The following is a 24,490-nucleotide window of genomic DNA, read 5'->3' on the forward strand; positions in this document are numbered from 1 at the left end:
ATAAAGCAAAAAGAAGAAAAAGAAGTAATGAAGTTGCTTCAATTCTCTTAACATTTCGTATAGCAAAGACTGAAACCCACCAGTTGATCATATTTAAAGATAACTGCCTGACATAAAACAAAAACAAGTTCCTATTGAGTTTATAGTTGCAACTGGAAATGAAAAACAAATTTAAAACAACGCATCATTTACTTGTTTCTAAGTCATACTCGTCTTCCCTCAGATAAGGTCTTTCGAGGACCACTTATGGAAAAGCATCACTAACAATATGCACTACAAATTTTTTCTCCAATTGGCATAATCTGCAATGCAAATAAAATACATCTTTCGCAGTCACAGTTGTAACACAGGAATAGTTTCTATAATTTACATCTATTCTTAAATATTAAGAAAATTTCGCTTATCGATGAGTTTACCCCACAACTTATACACTACTTTATCTTATACACAAGCTTTATACACTAATTTCTGTTGTCATCTTTACGTTGCTATGCCAGTGAGACATGGCATAGGTCGCACTATCGAAAATATAACAACAAAATGTAAGTATTTTAGTTCTGAACCAAATTAGTCAATTCTAAACACTAAATTTTGCGTAAACATCTTGACTATCACACTTATATGTATAGGTAAGTTTATACCTCAATTACTGAAGCATCTTGATCCATAATCTAAGTGTTAAGCTGGATTTATTCGCACCAATTTGTAAAACACCCTAAACTCAGTATTTACTTGCAATGCCACTTTTAGGACTGTTACATCATCATTTTCACTTCCTAGGGATGTGTCTGCGTCAAACTCAAATTCTAAATTTTACGCATGTTCTAATGATCATCATCGGTGACACCCGATGAGAGAAGGAAGAGAGGAGAGAAATGGTCAAGAGGAATAAAGAAGACGGTGTCAGGGTGGAATCTAACCGAGAGCGACTACCAGAACCGATATTGATGAAGAATTGAAGCTGTAAAGCGACGACAGACGCTATAAAAAACCGCATTAATGCAACAGCAAAGTGTTGGAAAGAAATGATGTATCTGAACGGATTGATAAAAGAAATTATTGGTCGAGTCATAGAAGCTACATTACATATGGGCAGTGCCATTAGTTTGATTAAAACGGTGTGATAAATAAACGCGAAAACACATTGATGTGAGATACCATTAATATCATTATAATATTACTTATCTCGTAGTTGTCTTTAAAATTTAGTGATCGATATTTGACGGCGGTCGATATTCGCCTTCTTTCCCATAGATTTGTCGTAAGATATGTTGTATTTTTTCCTAAACATTCTATACAAAAATGAATTAAGTATGAAAATCAACACTTTCTAAACTACATTACTTATAGATGTAAGGTTCAATTTCTTTTACGTGCGGGCGAGCTCCGTTCAAACCTACATTACGCCAAATTTCTATTTCAAAGATATAAATTTTGAAATCAACCGTTATCATTAGCTCTTTCCATCTTTCATAGGCATCACTTCCATGCGATATAATATTAAGCAAAATTATATTATGAATGAACACACACATTCTAAATAAAGAACTTGTTATCAGGTGTATTTAAAAAAAATTAATTACCTTGTTAATCTGATCATCAATAATAAAGGGCAATAAACTCAATACTAAAAGTTTTCCAATAATTGCAATTAAAACACTGGCAATCGTCCAATATAAAAGTAATTTATTTTCAGATTTTCTCATTTTCCATCACAAATGAAATTTTTACTGACGTAACTATAACAAAATCTGTAGTTGAACACTTTATGGACTTCATAAAGAAATACAATGCAAATTTCGATACAATTTTCAAAAAATTAAAAGTTAATAGATAGCACGAACGTAAATAAGAGATAATTGATGAAAGCACAGCTGTATTTGACGATGCAACGCAACACAATTTTATATTATAATTACGCCATTAATTTGTGTTCCTTTCGGTGGAGATAACAATAAAATACTTATTCATTTGATAATTTTATTTAGGTTATGACAGGTTTTGATAAAAACACTTGTTGATGACGGTCATACCTAGTTAATTAAATTTCGGTATCAGCTGACTAAAAATTATTAGCAATATTAAAATACTGTATTAATATAGTATACAAATAAATAAAATAATTAGTGTAGTACAAACAATCCGTAAATACAGACCAAAAGATAATAATGTGGTTTTAAAGCAACTCCTACACCTGTATTATCCTCTTCCTCATCTATTTTTTCTGTCTCTTGCAGCTTCTTTTTCAGTTTTTCCACCAAGTAATCAGGTAATTTGACACTCTGATATAAAAATATAAAAAATATAAGACAAGAAAGATAAAACAAACTAGGTTAATTCTTTTCTACAACCTCTTCAAACCAAAGAATCGGCATAATTATTGAGGTCACGTTTTGTGTTATAGCAATATCTTGTATAGGTCGAACAACCATGTTATATTGAATTCGATTATATCCCTCTAATAACCATCCTGTACTCTAAAAAAATAAAATCTGGAACTTAATTTTGACACGGTTAATATCATACTGGTTCGATCATAATAGACGATAGATGTAAATCTTCAGTTGGATTTAATCCTATAATTTCATTTTCAACATCCGCGTTAAGGAAATGAGGGAATGATGTTATAATTCTATAATCTTAAATATACAAGAAAAATATTTTAAAAAATATCTAAATGAGTAGAATCTTACTCATGCATGTTAGCATATCCCCAAAACCTGAATGGAAACACTCATATTTTCCAGAAGGAGTTTTTGTTGCTTTCGTACAATAACACTCTTCATTATTTTCATTGGAAAATACATTTAAGTCAATCCTAGCAACATTAGAATCGATATCTTGAAACGATGAATTATATTTTGTTTGAAATGTTTCAACTCTACAGATATCTGGATTATAGACTTCGAATCTAGTTTCATTGTTATTACAAGGTGGGTACAATAATCCATCTGTTCCACGTATTTTATTACAGTTACTTTTTTCACCTTGCCAACTATTCAAATATGCTTCATTTTTCCAAGTTTGAATTAATCCAATATCCTTTATATTTAAGTTTCCAGCTTTTATAACATATGGTCCGGCATAATTTCGAGTTTTCTAAAAAACGAATTCATGCATTATAATATTATTTTAGAGTGCGGTAGGAGCTTTTTGATCTAAACAGTATTTTGATTGTGGATGGTTAGAGAAACTCAAGTTACACGCATGTTGGTTACATGACCTTACTGGAATCAAAGTACTATTATAATTATTTCACTTAAAATTTAGAGCTAGGTTGAATTATCAACTAGTCTGACTGGAATGTTTATGAAATATTGTGAACCGCACATTTAAAAATAATGTTAAGAATTAATATTTACGTGTCCAAAGAATGAAAACGCAACCGTTTCGTCACTGTGTATCAATATTGTGTTTGCTGATGCGTATTCAGTTCGTATAGTGTTACAAACTGATCTTGCTGTAATATATGTAGTTCCAATTAATGTAGCAGGATCGCAAAATCGATACCCATTAAAAAGAATGTCTTTTACTGATATTGTGTGGAACAAGTTGGTTGTATCTTGAAATATTTTATGCCATGTGGCATCTACTGTAAGGCTAATTCTTTCTCCTATATTTTGAAAGAAATCCTTAAATTGAAAGAAGAAAGTAAAATAAAACAAACAACTTAATTTCTAAAATTAAAGTTTCTAACCTGCATTGGTACGTTTAGAACAGTAATCATATCGTTTTCATTTAGTGGAGCTGAAGCTTCTGCATCAAATTCATATCGAATTTTTTCTTCGTATTTTAACGTATCTGCTTCCTCGTTGTATATTATGTTGCGTTTCTCTCTATATTTTCTATAAATGAAGAAAAAATTAGTTAATTATCAAATTTATTAGTTTTAATATATGTATTATTGATATCTAGTATCTGATTATTATAGTCTAATGTTGTTTTGACAGTTGTTTTTTGTAATATGTTTGTATTAATAAAATGACCTAGATTAGTAAGGAGTCATGATAAAACAACATATTATGCCTGCCATACTGCCGTTATGAAAACATTACAGGAAAATGACCAAAACAGTCTTTAACTGTTCCTTGCTTTCATTGGTGAGCAAATCATCGGCATTTGTTTTACGTTAGGAATACAAATGATGAGTCAAGGACAAGATGAATTCTTGCCATCACGTTTACATTTCGACAACAAGAGTAATCGAGTACTAATACTACTCAATTAATCAAGTAGTCAAGAGGTTCGCTCATATCAGGGCTGGTGTAGTATCTGTACAGAACTAGAAATCTGCTCAGTGATTAGCACAGTATTTGATCAATGTTGTATACTCAATAAGCCTGCGAAATTTTACATAATGATATATACTCGGGTATTTAATATGTCCTCATGTCTTAAGTATGGAGGTATACACGGGTCAGAATTACCCTACGAAATTCTCCACATGCAGGTTATGAATTTAGTTCGGAATTTACTTCGGAATTATGTTATGGAAGGTAAATTAGATCTCCATTAAGTATATTTATTGGCAAATTAATATGACTAAGCGTGCAAGTAGATATGGCAGCTTTTATAACGAATCGAGGAGTAGTTCAATCAGTAACTTTCGGATTCGTACTTTAACCTGCTCCTTTTTCTTTCCAAAGATTGATGGATTAAATGTGAGAAGGTTATATTGAATTTGTCGAACCTTATTTGGATGATATAGCAATTCCTTCAATAATATGGATACAGCTATGCATAAGGCAGGTCTTACAATAAAAGCAAAAAAAAATGTGTGTGGGGAAAAGTTCAAGTTATTTATCTGGGACATAAAATTGGGCAAGGTTATAGAACTCAATCTTAAGCAAATGTAGCTGCAATAGAAGAATTTCAACGATCGATAAAAAAGGCATTTTAGAATCTTTTTAGAGAAATCTGGATATTATAACCATTATATACTAAATTATGCAAAAATCTGTTTGACCTAAAAACTAGAATAGTGAGAAGTAGGCTACGAAAAGGACTGGAGGAAAAAAGTTACAGAAGGGAAAGAGAAAGATATAAAAAACTAGAAGAGGTTAATTTTCATATAAATCAATGTCGACGAGAAAATATTCGTAATAAAATACAGAATTGTCCAGCTCATCGATTTATTCTCTGTGAAAAATATGCAATATTGATTCTTTTCCATTCATTTTGGAATTGAAAACGTTTTGGCATGTGAAATACCTTTTCTTTTTTTAATAAAATATGATCAAATTAATAAAGTTATTTTTTGTATCCTATCTACATAAATCAATCTTGATCAATTAATTATGAGAAAAAACCAGCAAATGTAGCTGCAATAGAAGAATTTCGACGATCGATAAAAAAGGGATATTAGAATCTTTTTAGAGAAATCTGGATATTATAACCATTATATACCAAATTATGCAGAAATCTGTTTGAGCTAAAAATTAGAATAAGGAGAAGTCGACTACGAAACGGACTGGAGGAAAAAAGTTACAGAAGGGAGTTAGAAAGAAAGATATAAAAGATTATAAGAGGTTAATTTTCATATAAACCAATATCGGCGAGAAAATAGTCGTAATAAAATACAGAATTGTCCAGCTCATCGATTTATTCTCTGTGAAAAATATGCAATATTGATTCTTTTCCATTCATTTTTTGTAATTGAAAACAAGATCTTTATAGAATAAAAGTTGGACTTATTCTATGAACTTTTATTCTGATTTCTACGATGTACCTGGAATCCACAATATATAAAAAATAAAAAAGATCTTTATGTTGACTGATTTTTTCATATTGCTACTTGTTGACCTGACTTGTTTTTATCTCGATTTTTGTCCTATTGTCTGTAAATGAAATCCTTTCAGTCTATTTAGTAGAAGTAATTAACCAATGAATTGATTCTTCATTTCCACACTGTACAGAAATGTAAATGCTCAATTTTAATTTGTAGAAAGAGTTGCCTATAGGAATCATTTATTGAACGGTTTCTGATTACATCTTCACTTGTAAGATTAATATAATCAATAAGAACATAAAGTAATGAAGTTGTATTGAAAAATAAATTTATTATTTCCTAATTATTATACAGTGCGTCCGTAAAGTAGGGGATATAGGCGATAATATCATTACAAACGGTTTATGGAAAATTCCTTGAAACGGGTCAAAAGATTTAAATTTTTTTAAAACACTTTTCTAAGTGTCTACTCTAGACTCTAGATGCTACTCTAGGGGCATCTACAAGATTTCTCGAAGTCTGGCCGATCAAATGTTTCAGGGGAGGTTCAATAAAACGAGGTTTTGGCAAGAAACCCCTACTACTACTGTAACCCTACTGTAAGACGTATTAGGTCAAATCTGTACATTAGTATAGTAGTATCAACGGTTCACAAAATTAAAAATCGCAAAATATCATCCCTATAAAGGAAACCTCATTCATGAGCAATGAGTCATCGTTTTTGCAAGAATAATTTTGCAACGACGACGAAGACTTCGTCATTTACACTTATAGTTGAGTGGACAAGTAAATTGACAAAATTGTCGGTATTGGGCTACTCAAAATCCACATTGGGCCAGAAAGTCGTGCACGCAATATCCGCTAAAGATCGATGTGTGGAGCGAAATAGTGCTGGATACTATCATGGGCCCTTACTTTTTTGAGGAAACCTTAACTGGAGAGAGATGTTTAGATTTTTTCAAAACGATATCATTCCTTCCATAACGGGACATACTGATGACCTGGTAATCACAACTGATGCAGAAACCCCTACTACTTACTAGCACTTGGTGTAGAAAAACTGGGTTCAGCAGTAATCCAAACAAAGTCTTGCACTCGGAGAAGGAAGCTGCAATTGAAAGTACCCTCCATTGAAGGCAAACTAATAAAAACTAATTTTAACTGTTGATTCTGTTGGTAAGATCCAGAAGTAATCGATATTACCCGTCAATCTGGCAGGATTCGCAGCTTAGCTGGGAAAATGCTATTTCTAATTTTAATCCCTCAGGGTGCTTACGTAGAACGTATCCATCCATCAACGAGTAATTGGTGTATAGCCATGCTGAAAAGTCACTTTCACAGCCACTTTGGCTGGCGAGTCTTTGACTCTTAAGGCAGTTAGAGGATGCTCCCAAGGGGAAATGCTTTCACCGTTATACTAGACACCATAGGCTTAGTAATTGACGACCTGTTGAATATACTAACAGAGAATGGATTCACGATTCAGGGATATGCAGATGACCTTGTAATCGCAATCCGAGATATATATGACACAATCATAACCCAATTAATGCAAGAAGGCCTACTACATATTAGCAGCTGGTGCAGAAATAATGGGTAGCAATTAGAACAAAGTAGAAATAGTTCCATTCACTCGGAGAAGAAAACTACATCTGAGAGCACCCTTCAATCAAGCTAGAGCTATTAACCTCTAAACAGAAGTCAAATACTTAGGGGTAATACTAGACAGTAAATTAAACTGGAACTCCCACATAGTCAATGTGAGGAAAAAAGCCATTATGGCTAACCAGAACTCCCGCTGGCTCCTTGGAAGGAACTGGAGTCTTAAACCACGAATGACTCACTGGAGCTACGTAGCAATAATCAGACCTATGGTCGCCTATGCCTCACTGGTTTGGTGTCAAAAACAAATAAGACAGCACAACAACAGCTAGCATAAATCCAGCGGTGAGCATGTCTTAATATAACAATAATAATAATAAGATTTTGCGCGACGGCTGCTCTTGAAGCTCTACTCGGTCTCACACACTTCATTTATAAATACAAAAGGAGCTTTAAGTGCCTTATCAGTCTTCTCACTGAAAATATGCTGTGCACTCAAGTTGATGCAGGGTACCCTCAGAGGATATCCTGAAATCCTTAAGGACCCATGTCTAAACCACTTGATTGAAATTAAAATGGACCTTATACCGACAAAATATAATTTCGACCAGCCGTATATGGTCATATTTAGAAGCAGCGATGATTGGACGAAGAGTGACCCTCAACTTAAAAGATGAGCCCTGGTATACCGATACTTCAAAGACAGTTGGATCCGGAGTGGGTATGGACATTAGTAGACCAATTAGCTCGCACATAACCATTTTTCAAGCAGAAGTTCTTGCTATAAACTTCTGCACCGTTTTGAACAGATAGTCGGGCCCCCCCAAAGGCAATTCAGGCCTACACGTCTGACTCCACATTGATGGAATAACATCAAAAAAAAACCTTTAGAAAATTTTCATAAACAAGTCAAGAAAGTAATAAAGGATACTGAAGAAACAATCTTGTAACATAATAAAAACCCCAAACAACTTTTACCTATGAACCCCAAAATGCCACGCTTATATTCCTTTCCAAAATTACATAAATCAAATATGAATATTAGACCGGTAATATCGTCAGTAGACTCCAGCACCTATAAGATATCAAAATTCCTAATAAACATATTTAAAGACACAACTGGATTCAGGACAAAATACACAATTAAGAACCGAAGAGAATTCCTAACAAGAATTGAAAAACTAGAACTTCCTAAAGAATATACTATGCTATGATTTGATATCACAAACCTATATACAAACGTTCCAACCTCAGTCACGTTACAGATTGTTAAATATATATTGAAAAAAAAATTAACAATAAAACAGACAGTGATAACATATACAAATTATTTGAAATTTGCACAAAACAAAATTTCTGCAGCTTTAACCAACAATATTACACTTACAACCAGGGTCTTCCAATGGGTTCACCTCTTAGTCGTATGCTAGCTGACATTTTTGTCGACAATCTGGAGAATGAAATGATTATTAATACTAGTAACAAAAATCCCCATAAGAACAATATATTACTATGGTAAAGATATGTAGACGATATCTTTGTCATCAAAGATATAACGCATGAATACATTATTAAAGAGCTACATTGTTATATCAACGTTACACGAAAACAACGTTTACATTGGAAACAGAACAACACAATAAAATAAACTTCCTGGACTTGACGTTAAAAAAGACAAATGATGGAATACATATGGATATTTATAGAAAAAAGACACAAATGGATATAACTATCCCAGAACACTCACAACATGACTACACACATAAATTGTATAAACCTTCAGAGCATACATTGACAGAATCTTCGATATAAACTGGGAGAGGACGAAATAAGAAAAGAAACAGAAATAATAAAACAAATAGGTAGAAATAACAGATATCACCCCGAAGTTATAGATAAAATCATAGAAAACAAAAGAACAAAATAACACGTAATAACTTGACAACATTAAACATACAACAAGAAAACAAAGAAAAAACATACAGAACTATAACCCATCAAGGAGACATAAACAATAAAATAGGTAAGATCTTTAAGAAACATAACAACAATAACTTCCAAGAGCAATAACACAATAAACCAACTGTTGATGAACAATAAGGACAAGATAAACAAACTAGACAGTAATGGTGTTTACAAACTTATTTGTGAAACTTCCCAAGCAATTTATATAGGTGAGACGGGAAGATCTTTAAAAACGAGGATTAGAGAGCACAAGAACAGAGACAGATCCAAGTTTGTCATACCACGGTTGCAGTATGATCATCGCAACATTCTGGGTACCCTGGCAACCAACATTCCTCTTTTCCTTACTGTATCCCTTTCATTTTATTATTCTCCTTACCTCCCAATTAATTGTTTCCTCTTTTACAACACAATTTCTTAAAAAGCCATGGATAAATTTAAATTTAAATTTTACGACTAACTTCGTTGCCATTCGTTTCATGCCGGGCGGGCCGGGCGTGGCCGCAGGAGAGACATCAACAACAAGGTGACCTTTAGAAGTCAAACGAAAAGAATAACATATAATAACGTTAGTTTTTTAAGAAAAAAGTGTTAAAATACATATGTTTTTGAGGGAAAAACCAACAGCACAAAAAGACCTTTGAGACAAAAGAAATATGTGCTTAAAAATATACAATTTCAACGTAAGTTATAACAAACAAACATTTTTACGAAAACAGATCTAATATATTTTTTAAAGTTAAGTTTTGATTTGTAAATGTAATTCAATTAGTTTTCTCTTTAATGTAATAGGTGGCATGCTCCTGAAGATGAATGTAAAAAACATTTGAAACCGGTAGAGCCAAAAATAAATAACCATCCATCTAGTAAAAAATAAACATTGTTTTATTATCTTTTAACATAATACCTAAATATTAATATTAACTGTACTACATTCAGAAAAAAATCCTCTTTGAGAGATTGCTGTTTGAAAAAATATAAATCTTTAGACTCGTTTCAGGGATTTTTCCATATACCGTTTACAATGATTTTATGGATTTTATACTACTATTTTACACTACTTTACGGACGCACTGTATATTCAAAAGGGGTTTCGAGATTTTATTACATTAACAACAAAATAAAAAAAAGGTAACTCGATAAAATAAAAATTAAATGTGAAAAACCAAAAAATCATTCTTTTGAAGTAATTCATATACTACTTATTATATTATTTATTTATTACGTACTTGTAAATGTAAGGTCCTACTTCGCGAACAATAGGTGTTGCTCCATTCATGATATCGTCTACATTATGTACCTTAAAGACGTATACTTTGAAATTAATATCCATTGGAGTAGAAACCCATCTATCAAATTGTTCAGTACCTTGTTTTAACCGCAACAGCTATAAAAATTATAAATATAAATTGCTTACAAAATAATCACTATACAAAATTCGATGAATTCGATAAAACAAAAATATATTAGTCAAACTTTATTTCTTTTTATTACCTACCTCAATGAGTTCTTCTGAAATAGTAGATTCATCTTCTATATTAGAATTAACAATCGCGATGTTAAACAAGAATGCTATTGCAATATTTCGCAACCACATCATTATGCTAGAAGCAATTGAAGGAACTGTGAGATGTGTTAATTTATCATCGGGTTATTACAGTATAATAAAGAACTATCTGTTTTGATTAATATTATCATTAAGTTGTTAAGTTGTTAAGTTGTTGATTGTTTAAAATGGTGGTGTAAGCAAAACAAATTTTATTAATACACCAGTAAGCAGGACAATAAAAGTATGGATACATGATTTAATTGTTTTATTTACTTTAATTTAAATTAAAAATATATAAATAACTAAAAACTTCATAAAAAAACATTTGTTTTAAAATATTTTATTTTCAAACGCAGTTAAAACGCAGGTGTCGTTATTTTAGAAAAACATTTATACATTTCAAAATTTTTCTACCAAAAAGATTCATAAGTTAAACCAAACAATTTAGTTTACACTAAAAATTTTTCCTCGTCATTCAAGAATGTTTCGATTACGTTAAAAGTAAATTTTTCCTTGGGTGTAACAATGAGAAAATTAATTTTTATTTTATTTTTTATCTTACCTAAGATCTTATTTTCTTCTTCCCTATTGGTTAGTGTAAGGGTTGGTAAATGTATCGTTTCTGTTTTCATTTTCGTGTTCTTTTCTTTTTAGGAGTTCCATGAGATCCTTTCTTAAACCACCTTCCTCCGGCATTCCAATCACATTTTCCATATCTAGGGCTATTTTAGGTAGGTTTAATTGACATGTTGGTATTGAGTACTTGTGTCCCTTATTGAGAAGATCTTGTTTTTTTTTGGTAAATTGTATGTTGGATAGATAGATATTCGTTGGTGAAATTTGTGTTGTGTACCATGCATGACTGCAATGACTATTATCGGTGGTGTTGTTTCGCTTTCCATTTTTTTCATTCAAAAAAATGGTTTTATGTCTTGCTTTTTAACCATTGTACAGGATGTCCCATAGGTTGTGGTATAGACTTTTGACGTCCAAATTTCAAGATAGAAACTCCAAATTCGATATGTATTAAGTCACCCTACTTGGCCAGGTGGTGATCATGTTAAATACATTTTTTATTGCACGGTTTACGAATAATTTGCAAAAATTTTAATAATGACGAAATTTATGATTTTATTTTTTACGATTCTGATACCATATGATGTGTGAGTCATAGTAAAGTAAATTCACACCAAAAAATTTCCGATTTATTCATTATACTCACGAATCAATTTATCTGCGTTATGAATGCTGCTCTTAGTGGTATTATAATCCAAAATTACGGTTGGTTTCCGATGATCCTTTTCAAATACCTTTTCATCATGATGTTTAGATGATAACACATGAATCATTCTCTGTATGCAATGTTATGCTAGCATCGTAATATTTTGCGTTCACTTTACCGGTGTTTTCAGTTCTTGTGGAATATTTTTTGCACAGTTCCAAGAATAGTATTTTGTGTAATAAGTAAAATAAGTCTTAAACTAAGATTAGAACTAAAACTAGAACTAACACTAGAAACTTTCGGGTTTTGCCGTGCGTCTTTTAATAAAAGGTTTGACATTTCGGATGCCATGTTGCAACCTTCTTCAGAAACTTCCGTGGCATCCGAAACGTCAAACCTTTTATTAAAAGACGCACGGCAAAACCCGAAAGTTTCTAGTGTTAGTTCTAGTTTTAGTTCTAATCTTAGTTTAATTCACACCGGCCCGGCCGTGAAAGCCTTCGTACTTATAAAATAAGTCTGTTATCACACTTCGTACTGTTTTGTATAGGAGTATCAAAATATTTTTCACCACACCTTCATCTTGTTTTCCTGTATAAGCTTGCATGTTATAAAGGTACGATGTCTTTATGTCCAGAAATGAAACTATCGGTGTCTCGATTGTTCTCGATTATTAACATCACATGCAGTATAATAGGCTGTCGATAGTTGTTGAAGTATTTACCAAATAATTATCTAATTGGTGCTAATTTATCCTGCTATTTTCCTTGGCGGGTGTATAACTTTGTAGTTAAATCAGTCCAATTGATTCATCTGGTCTCCACATTTCTGCAGTATTTTTGTTTCTGCAATGTAACACACTTGGTGATATAAGGTGATATACTCCTATAACCTACTTTCACCGTTTTAATGCAAGGCTAGCATTTTCCTGGATTTATTTTCATTATATAGTTTGTAAACTCTAATGACTGCTTGATTTGTAATCTTGCATAAAAATTTCTTGATGAAGAAATAAAGTGAAATATTCAGAATACTATCAATGGCGTTCGATATTAACATAAGACCAGATTAGTATGTTACATTATTTTAACGATAACGACGATATCGTTATTCAATAGAATACTATCCTCAACTTCTTCTTCTATGTATTTAATTGTTCTAACTTTTTTTAACAGGGCGGCAGCTGCGTGGGCCAGGTTTTCAGCCTCACAACTTATTTCGAGCCTGGTTTTCAAAACTAGGAGAAGACATCTGCCGTCTACTGCTTTTTAAGTTCCTAAGTGAAATCCCTTGTAAGACACTAGGCTTGCTGCTGAATAACATTCTCATTGATAGGTCCTTCCTGGTCATTTAGGAACAAACACAAACCTACACAATAATATCAAATAACGGATTACCACAAGGATCTGTCCTTGCGCCAATTCATTCAAACATAAAAGAATTGTGAAGGAGAAGAAGGGAAATCTGACCATCGATCTGGTTGTGATGGGCGAGTATTACAGAAAAACTATTGACACCTAATCCAAACGAAACACAGTACATATACATCCAGTTTAAAAACAAATAGCCTATACATCAGCTGGATATTTGATTTGGTGGGCACCCTATGGCGTAAAAAACAGGATCTATACGTACCATATCGCTCACACCTGAAAAAACTATACATAGTGTACGTACAAGAAACAATATCGTTTAAAAACTATATGGTATGACGTGGAGATCAACAGCTGTAACCCTGCGATGCTCGGCCCTAAGATTTGTCTACAGTGTTGCCGAGCACTGGTCACCCGTTTGGCTGAAATGTCGGTACATCAACAGCTAAGATGCCCAACTCCACCATGCAATCCAATCACATTCTGTATAAAAACTACTTCCATACACTGGCTTCTTGCGCTCAGCCACGCTCCGCTACTTAAGCTAAGAAAACAGAATGCTTAGGCCTGAGATTATCAAACAATATTGTACACTGGACAATTCTCAATTCATAACTACACCGAAGCAGCTTCATTAACCAGGCTCAAGTAATAATAATAATAGTAGCTAAGTGACCACTGTGAGCCGACACCTGAACATATCTAGCAAGCCAGTTGAGTTTAACTTGCCCTGCCACACCTAGAAAACTGCTAACAGGATTTGAAGAAGCCACGACTGATGCATATACTCATTCCATAAACGGGACATGGGACCCGGGGCTTTGTGTGTTACTACGCTATGGAGAACTGGGCCATTGGATGACTTTTTCAACCTGCTGTGAGTGCTAATCGAATGGACTGACAACTTGACAATCATCATATAGCTGTTCGTCTACTTTATGTTAACTATACATGCGTTATATTTTGTTTTATTCTATCTAATCTCTATATGTCCCTTAAATGTTTATTTTATTGGAACTTCTCAAGAATCGGATTATCGCTCTTCGGAATCTCATGACAACTGGCTCAATAGTCTTATCCCCTGACTCGATAGTGCTGCAAGGGGGAATCCCACATTTCGACTATCCTGTGCTTCAGCCGCCTCAAATGAATTACTTGGACACCACGGTTTCATATGGTCAACACTGCTGGATCGTACCAGTCTGGACCAACACTTCTAACAACGCGGAAATTTGGCCAACAGTTTAGATTCGATTTGAGACTGTGTTTTCTTGATGACAGAAATGTGAATAATTTCGTACATTACTCGTATATTTAAAAGAAAATTTAAAAAACACACAAAAACTAACGACAAAAATAGATTAATAACTAATTTATTAATTTATTGGAATTAAATGTCACATAATAAAAATATCTACACAGTATCAAACTCAAACTATTACTATTCGCTATTATAACTTAAGAGTAAGTTATTAGAAATAGTATTTATGATCTCTAGCACCTTCTGAAGAAAAATCCACCAAAACCACCGATGAACAAAACTATTCCAACTGCAAGCAAAGTGTAAGTTACCGCGTCCAATGCAACGAGTTTACTGAGGTAATCGTCTTTTAATTTTTCTACCAAATCATCCGATAAATCTACACTCTAAAAATAAATATAATAAAAAAATATAGTATTGGATCAAATATTTTTAAAACTAATTTTTACTTCTTCAACCCATAATACTGGAAACATTGATGGAGTTACATCTACTGTTAAGTCAAAATCGCGTAGTGGACGTACCACCATATTGAACTGTATTCGTTTAGCTCCTTGCAAAGGGGTACCAGTTCCCTATAATTAAATTAGACATTTTTCATAACTGAAAAAAGAAATTTGGGCTAAAATTATCTTACGGGTTCAATCATTACAAAAGTGCTGTGTTCGTCTTCATCGGCTAACAATCCTTCAACAGTTTCTGTGTAATCTTTTGCCCAAAGAAAATGTGGGAAGGATACAACCACTGGGGCTCCTTTAAATAAGTATTTCAAAAATTAAAACATTAAAAATAGAAATAAGTAAATTTTATATTTACCAGTACATGTTCTCATGTCAGCAAACCCTTCTGGGAAACACTCATATTCTCCGTTCAAGTCTTTAGTACCTTTTGTACAATAACAGTCTCCATTTCCAACGTTTGTGAAGGTGTTTGTCTCCAATTTAGCCACGTTACCGTCAATACCCTCATAAGAAGAACTGTATTTAGTCCGCAATTTTACTATCTTGCAAATATCAGAATTGAAAATTTCGAATTCACTGGTATCGTTATTGAAAGGTGGATAAATGGAGGAATCCCTTCCACGAATTTTATTGCATGTGTTTTCTCCGATTTCATTCCAACTGGAAATGTATTCAACGCCATTCCAACTTTGAATAGCTCCAATTTGATGAACGTCATTGTTTCCCGCGTTGATAATGTAAGGTCCATCGGCGTTTACAGATTTCTAAATCAGAAAAATATTGTAATCGTGTTGAAATTTTAAGTTCTTAATAAGGTCTTACGTGTTTGAAGAAAGAGAATACAATTGCATTGTCAGAGTCAACAACAAGCGTCGGACTAGACTCGGCTTGAGTGCGAACATCTTTACATGCGGATCTAGCTATATTGTACTCTACTCCTACCATATCACTTGGAATACAAAATTTATAACCGTCAAAAAGAAGATTTTTTACTTTGATTGTGTGGAAAATCGATGGTGAGTCTTGGAACATTTTATTCCATACTCTATTAAGTGTTAAGCTGGCGGCATCTTCACCAATTTGTAAGACACCCTAAACTCAGAATTTAATTCAATAAATAATATTAATAAGGTAGTGGTCGTATTTACTTGTAATGCCACGTTTAGAACTGTTACATCATCATTTTCAGTTCCTTCGGATGCGTCTGCGTCAAACTCAAATTCTAAGTTTTGCGTATATTCTAATGTGTCGGTTTCTGTGTTTACGTTTAAAACATCTTTTTTTCGATGTTGCCTAAAGTTTTTAAATCAATGATTGAACGTTTTAAAAAGGAAGCATTAAATTACTTGTAAACATATGGTCCCAATTCCTTAAGAATTGGTTTACTTCCTCTTAAAATATCATCTGGATTCTCCACGTTGAAAATATATACCTTGAATGAAAATGGCACCGGTGTTGTTACCCATCGATCAAATTGTTCTAAACCTTCTTCAAGTCGAACACTCTAAAATAACATCAAAACGCAATTAGTTAATGAATTTCGTATATAGATATATTACTAAACTCATTGATATCTTGGTGGTTGATAAAATATTTCTTATACGTATAATTTAAGACAAAACGTTAGTCAATTGTAATTAAAAAATACCTAATTGATGATTAATATTGAAAGAAATCATACGTCCTTTTATCAGATTAAAATAATTCGATATCTGATAAAGCATGTGATTCCAGACAAAATATACTTAAAACTTTGTACATTGGAATAGTACTTAAAAAGTTTGGTTTAATCAATTTACAAATCTTTAACAGAATTAACGAATGAAAAACTGTAAAAAATGAAATTTTTTTTGTTTTTTAAATTATTTTTTATTTAATATTTTATCATGAAATATGTTTATAACAGAAATTACTAAAATAGAATTAATTTGAATTTGAAATTAAACTTTAGTAACAGTCAGAAGGCTTTCGCGGCCAGTTTTATCAGAAATAGATAAATCCAGAAATTTTTAGGTTTGAAGTAATCAATTTAGTTGTTAATTAAAATTTCTAGATATGTCCCTAAAGTTTAATAAACTTCAAATATTTTAAATTATTTTAAAATATACGTACCTCAATAATTTCATCGTCAACTATAGGAGGAAACACAACATATCCTAAGATTGGTCCCAAAACTACAAGAACAAGTCCAAAAATACCGAGCACCAGTAGGGTAATATTACAACAACCTAAGCTCATTTTGCTACGACCAGATCACCACTTTTGAGTGCTTACCAAACTGTTGCCTTGATATAACACACATGATTGAGATAAATTATCTTTCGAGATAGAATGGTTTATTGTATATGTATTGGCAGATATTTGATGCTGTAATACGGCAATTTGATAATCGTCAACGAGCTAAATATAATAATTATATTATACCAATTTTGGTTATTTGCGCTGATAACCATCGGTTTGGATTATTTATTTTAGGTAAACCTAAAAAATACTTGTTAGATTCCCTGCATAATTTAAAATGTGTTGACTTAGGACAATCAGTGCTGTCCATGATTAGATTAGACGTTAAAATATAAACAACCGCATCTCTTTTTTTATCGAAACAGGTGCACCAATAAATCATCATGTAGTTATTAACATTTTCTTGTGTCATGCAGTGTTCTCCAAAAAGTAAACAACACCCATTTTATTTCTGTTTCATTATATCAACGTTTCTGAAATTTAGCTTATATGGGAGGCTCATACCGATCTTTCGATCTAAGATATTTTCAAGATGGTGGCCACTTCCGGTCCCCCGGAAGTAGACCTCAACTTCGTTATTTTAAATGGAATGCTATAATTTTTATTGCACCTTTTAACACGTTCGCTGCCGACTACGAGTTAACTCGTATCTAAACCATGGTTAACGGAGTCGCTCGGCAGCGAACGTGTTAATTGTATGCGAAAAAATATGTTGACTTTGATAAATGTTACTGGTACCTAGCATTTTTCGTTTTCGAGTTATTTTGATTTTACGTTTTTGTTTGGTAAATTTCACCATGCTTTTAAAACCCCATATCTCAGCCAATATTCATTCAAGAAAGCTCTAACTTGGTATGATTACTCTTCAGATGATATCAAATAGATTGGCATTTGTTGTATCAGAGTATCTTATACAGGTTGGTCAAAAATTGAATAAAAACTTCAAGGATTTGTATACTGTGAAAATCCTGTTGAGTTGTAATGTTTGGAGCTACTATTGCTCTTTGCATATCTTATTTAATTCCAAAATTTTTAAAAATTTTAAAATGTTGCCCTTTTGGCAGACACTGTAGATCGGAAGTACCAAAGAATAAAACTTGTCATACTTATTACTAATCCACAAGACAGGGGAAAAGAATAAATGCGACAATTATAGAAGAATATCGGTAACCAATACTATCAATAGAACTTATGGAAGGATACTTAAAAACAGAATAAAAGAATACAGTGCAATGGAAGTAGATAAGCAAGCCGGCTTCTGAGCAGCGAGATCAGAGAGATAGAGGAATAGATATAGAAAATACCTTAACTTTACAATAAAAAATACAGTTTAAAATTTATTTAGAAAGCGCATTACTAAGATGGAAAAGGAAATGGTAAAGAATAGGCGTACATATGGATAGTGTTGTGATTTAATAATGCTGAATATATGCCACGCAACCTAATTGAAGAGTATAACAAATGGGGCTTAGAGGTTAGTTTGCAAAAAACTGAATATATATGTATTGGAGGAAAAAGATCTGCCTATCTCAAACAAACAAAACATCAAATATTGCAGCTCATACTTGTGCGTAAAAATATCGAGGGAGGGAATACGTGACGAGGCGGTAGCCGAAAGAAGTTTGCAAAGTAGCTGCTAAACAGTATACTGAATATATAGACATATGCACATAAACGCTGCCAAACTAAAACGACATAAACGAAATGGTTCAATCAAAATGGTATTTTGACTTCTACAACCAACAGTTAAATCCACATAACCGCAAACAAACTGCAATTGCTGAAATATTGGTTTAAAGTTTGTGCAAATTCCTGCTTCAATACGACGCCGCGCCGACGTGATAAAACTTTTTTGTGTTTCCTGCAAAATCCAGTAAATCGTTTATACACGTTTATATAAACGGAAACACACACAGAACATACAACTCAATAATTAGATGCATAATAACTTATAGCTGTGAAGAGTGGTCTATAAAGGATAAGACAGAAAGCTACAGAAATGGATTACTGGAGAAGAGCTACTAGAAAATCTAGACTGGAAAGGATTAGAAATGAAGACATAAGGAATACAATGAAAGTAAAACATGATATTGTAAATTAACTTAGCATTCAATGCAAAATGTAATAATTTTTTCATGATTTCATTCATGCTTAGCGTCCTACACTCAGCAGTTTTGTAAAATTTTCAATCCCACAATACCTAAAAGTACTTTGTGAATCAGCAGTTTTTCATCATCATCAGGACACATGAACATTGATGGTAAGCCATCCCCACGTACTTATGATGTGGCAATGCCAATCGTCGCAGTGTTCTACGGTGTAATATCTAGCAGATAGGGATGACATCTGGGATTACGTACCTTGGTGACTTTTTTAAGATTTTTATATTGGAAAAGTTGTGTTTATCATAATGATCAAAGAGGAGGCAAAAATGTATGAAATAGAAATGTGAAATCCCTATTAATTAGTATTAATACTGATAGCGATACAAGCACAGCTGAGAAATCGTATCATAATAATTTGATATAGGGTGACAGATGCAATTGTTGATTTTAGATGTTTAACTTGAATAAATATTAAAATATTTAACCAGTCACCTACGATAATAGTTATGTTGATTAACTGGGCTCGTCGCATAATCTTAAAGATAATCTAGCAGTTCCTACAATTGAGAAGTACCTGAAAGTTCCTGTTCAAAATATTATATACTTCTGGTTTAAAAAACATTAAAGGACACACAGAAACAAGAAAGGCATTTGAACCAGCCAATAATATAGAATGGTATTTAACAATATTAAGTTTAACAGAAACAAGTAGATAATGAAAAAGTGGGTACAATAGTACCTAATATGGCATTACCAAATATGAATGAGATATGTGAAAGCCTTCGTGCTTATATGAATGAGAAATCCAAAGATATATACAAAGATTTTAATGATGTAGATCATTTTGTCTCAAATTTATCTCAGAATACTGAACCTTCAACATAAATAAAAGTAACTCAAATTTTGTAAATGCATCAAGTGCTTGTTGTTAATGCTTCAAGGTCATTAATGCTAGGAACTCTAACATAAGATAAGCTTTTGTAGGGCTTACGCCCTATTTACAGTAATTTTGTTACTATGTACTTACCCAAATTCTGGGAATTAGTCTGCACCAGCAACTCCAGGGTGTGTAACTTCCCATTATCATTAGAATCTAAACTTTACAAGAAACCACACTAGGAAATAATGTAATAACGATTACTTTTTACACAACATTGATCAAGATTTCAATTATTCCATGGGAAAGGTATTAGATTTGGGAATAAAACACATCTCCTTTTATATTCCTTTAATTTCAATAAAATAATATTTTAGTGTACTTATAAGTTGCATCAAATTTAAATGAGTTTCAAGAGGTATTGTACATAAATTTAGTATGGGAGATAAATGCACGGACGTTTATGCACGGAAATTAAAGTAAATCACATTATAGACAATAGTTGATATTAACGATTGTATTATTTGTTAATCAGATAAGAAAATCCTATTTAAGTGGATTGTTAAGTGTCAATGACTCAAACTATACACGTGTGATATATAAAATACGTCCTTATTTTAAAAGATAAGGTATATCAAATTGAGTACGGTCTCGCTATATCTAATGAATAGATCAAAAATGATACAATTTACATTGATGCAGTAATGGATCACATTTACGTCCACTTCTACATAGTGATATCAATCCACTTTCAACATGTCCATGTTTAAATCCACCAGAGTTAATTAATAAGCATCAACAGCCGTCGTTTTCACGTCTGACTGAACCTTCAAAATTTAGTGTGGTATTTATATGATGTCATATTCGTATGTTAAATTTATCATAATGAAAAACACAAATTGTTTACCAACTACAACGAGCAATAAATATATGACATCCAGATGTGATAACATATTTGTGTATTATAACGATATTCCCAAGCTAATGGACATAGGATATATTACACAAACGTGGTGTTTCTTTATTTTCTCGTCTAAACCACCATTAAGTCCAGATAACGAACTAATAAATATAATCCAAAAAACATTATTTATTGGAATAAATACAAGCAAAAATTAATTTTTAATTAGTATCACTTTTCGATGAGTTTTCGTTCTTAAGTGGTGCTATTGCTTTAGTGGTTCTAGTTACAATTTCTGTTATCGATAGTTGTGTTCCAGATTTTATAAGGCTGTTACATAATTCTGTCATCACTAGGATCATGCATATGAAAATGATCGTTCAATTCAGCTGCCAGCTGTAGTCCCTCTTGATTACATCTGTGGTAAGGGAGGAAATCTCGTCGTCAGTTTCACTGGATTCTTTGACACCGGGTATCTGAAGCGCAAAATTAATGATTTTCATCATTGGTAAGTGTTTTATCCACTAGTAAAAGGTTGCAATAATTCCTTGGTCCAGTGGTTGTATCAAGGAAGTGGTGTTTGTCGAAAGGAGACAAAATTCAACATTTAGGTACTCTATATGTAGATGACTAGTTGCATTGTCTATAGTTTACATAACCTTCTATTCAAGGCCTTTATCATTCATATAGTCCCGAAATTCTGGAACTAAATATTTACGAAACCGTTCATTAAAAGCTTCAAACCTCTGATATACATACTTTTTTACACTTTAGAGCTCGATTTACAAGTAACGTTTTTATATACCTGTCTTCTGACGCATTAGAACACAATAAAAAAGCCACGCGGTCTTTAACTACTACCCTATCAATGTTTTCTGGAATTTAGCTGTGAAAACGTTTCCAAAAATTTTCACAAATTTTGCAGATAATTGCAGCGCGTGTTTTAAAAAACCATTCATCCATCCCATATTTGCAGAAAATTCAAATTTGATTCTTTTCTGGGCTGACAGTTGTGGTTCCATTTCTTTAATCTGGTTGTAGATTCTTAATGCCATCTCCTTGATATTATTTCCACAAACTGGTATTCGTTTTTGAGACATATCCATATTACCAGAGCCTTTTCTATTTTCAGATTTACAAAGTTTCTTGTGTATGATGCTATATGGACACTTAATTTTATCCCAGCGATAACAAATTTTCTAATCGCGTCATTACTTTTCTTTTTAGTTCTTAATGTGGATTCTCTGAAACCGAAACGTTGTCCTACTAGGCACCTAAATATTTATTATTATGTGGTGAGAGGATATAAAATTATTGATATCGTACAGTATTACTGTACGGATCAGAAACCTGCTGATTGTTCAGCACATCATTGGACAATAGAATAAATGCATTTGAAATGTATGTATACCGACGAATCTTAAAAATCTCCTGGATGGAGAAAATATCCAATGAAACAGTGCTCAACGGAATGGATAAGGAGAAAGAATTGCCGAGAACAATAAAGTAGCGTAAATTACATTATATAGGACACATAATGATAGGCGAAAGATATCATGTTCTCCATTTAATCATAGAAGGCAAAATAGAGGGAAAAAGATCTGTGGGAAGACTCCAAAACTCATGGCTGAAAGGTCTGCGACGTTGGTTTAGTCGCTCGTTCATAGAGGTATTCCGGGCGCAACCTCAAAAATCATCATCGCTAATTGGATCACCGACCTTCGAAAGGAGAGGGCGTAATAAGAAGAAGAATCCTAACCCAGTTGAAAATATTTCTTCAGCATCGTTAGCTGCTGCTCTCACTTACAATTAGTAACAATAACGAGGAATCAACACTGGCTACTATATAGTCTAGAATACATATCTCGTAATACATCAGATTTGTTACGAAATGCAAAAAGACAATCTTTCGGTTGCATTCCACAACAAATTTCTAAATTTCAAACGTAGTAGGTTTCATAAAATTGATTTATGTAGTGCATAATTATATTATCTCGTACAAAACATTGCCACGCTTCCATCGCAGTTTTTGTTGTCTTTGCTGAAACATTAACTTGACCAACATTGTTGATGATGTTCCACTTGCGTGAGTAGACATTGACTTTTCTTTTTTTTTGATAAAAAAATCGCCATGGTTATCTAATTCTTCGACATTATCCATACTTTAATCCGACTCTGAATCACTGTTCCTGGTTTCAAACATGCTTTCAACGACATCATCTTCGTCACTTGCAATTGATTCGTCTTCATCATTTTCGTCCTCGGAATCAAACAGGTGCCTTTGAAATTCATCTATGTCTCTGGTATTGTTCAAGTTGTATGATGGCTTTGAAAGCGACATGATAGTAAAACAAACTTTTATTTGCTCACCTAAAATTTTCTACATTTATTCGTATTATCTCGAAAATATCACAATTTTTATACTAATTTTATAAGAAAATAAACAATAAATAGTTACAGATTATGAACAATTATGCAAAATATCTGTTATGTAAGTTACGAAAAAGATTAAAATCTATCTGTGCCAAAAGTCAAGACTCAACTCAACTTAGAGATCGATATCTTCGCAATCGTTCGATAAAGAAATAGCGGTAAAGTTTGATGTAATCACTGAAGTCTTAACTGAAAAGCGAGTTAACTGAAAAAAGTACACCATTTTTGAGGGTGTCGGCAACTTTGTCCACTTTGAAGGAACTGCGGAAGAAATGGAACATCTTAATGTTGGTACACACAAGGCAGATTTTTTAAACTCTTTACTAATTTATAGAAATACAGAATATAGAATCTTTTATAGAGACGAAACTTGGTGTGGGGTAAATCAAGCAAAAAGTTTTGGATAGGTAGGAAGAGTAACTCCTGAGAATGTAGACAGTCTTGACGAACATCGTGGTGGTGTTCAATACGTTAATGGCGATTATTATAGAGGTGGGATAAAAAGACCATCGGGCACGGCCATGAAATCATTGTTTTACAAATTGGCAGCAAGGATGGTCTACTGGGTGCAGAAAAAAATGTTTTATTGGTGAAAAAAGAAGGCTAACGCTGATTATCACCAAGAAATGAGTCAACAACATTATGTTGTCCATAAGTTCTGCGAGATCTGTTATTGTGGTACACCAAGCTCCAAAACATACTACGTTGAATCCTAATTTTAGAAATCTAACTACCATATGGATAATAGGCGCCAGACTACAGCTTTTACAAC

The 24,490-nt window shown here is 32.8% G+C and overlaps 1 protein-coding gene across 1 annotated transcript; it reads right to left on the bottom strand.

Moving 5' to 3' along the window:
• Positions 1-1,669: 1,669 nt before the first annotated feature.
• Positions 1,670-17,422, bottom strand: LOC111413470 (uncharacterized). Its single transcript, XM_023044459.2, has 16 exons — positions 17,274-17,422; positions 16,508-16,665; positions 16,310-16,454; positions 15,984-16,253; positions 15,517-15,925; positions 15,338-15,453; positions 15,150-15,275; positions 14,941-15,086; positions 10,794-10,947; positions 10,525-10,682; positions 3,698-3,845; positions 3,363-3,632; positions 2,694-3,099; positions 2,527-2,639; positions 2,352-2,477; positions 1,670-2,282 (listed from the first exon to the last, which is right to left on the bottom strand). Exons 1-16 carry the CDS (start codon positions 17,397-17,399, stop codon positions 2,124-2,126), a joined length of 3,030 nt encoding a protein of 1,009 aa, XP_022900227.2. The 5' UTR covers positions 17,400-17,422; the 3' UTR covers positions 1,670-2,123.
• Positions 17,423-24,490: the final 7,068 nt, after the last annotated feature.

This window comes from Onthophagus taurus, chromosome 1, assembly GCF_036711975.1.
Source record: "Onthophagus taurus isolate NC chromosome 1, IU_Otau_3.0, whole genome shotgun sequence".
NCBI lineage: Eukaryota > Metazoa > Arthropoda > Insecta > Coleoptera > Scarabaeidae > Onthophagus > Onthophagus taurus.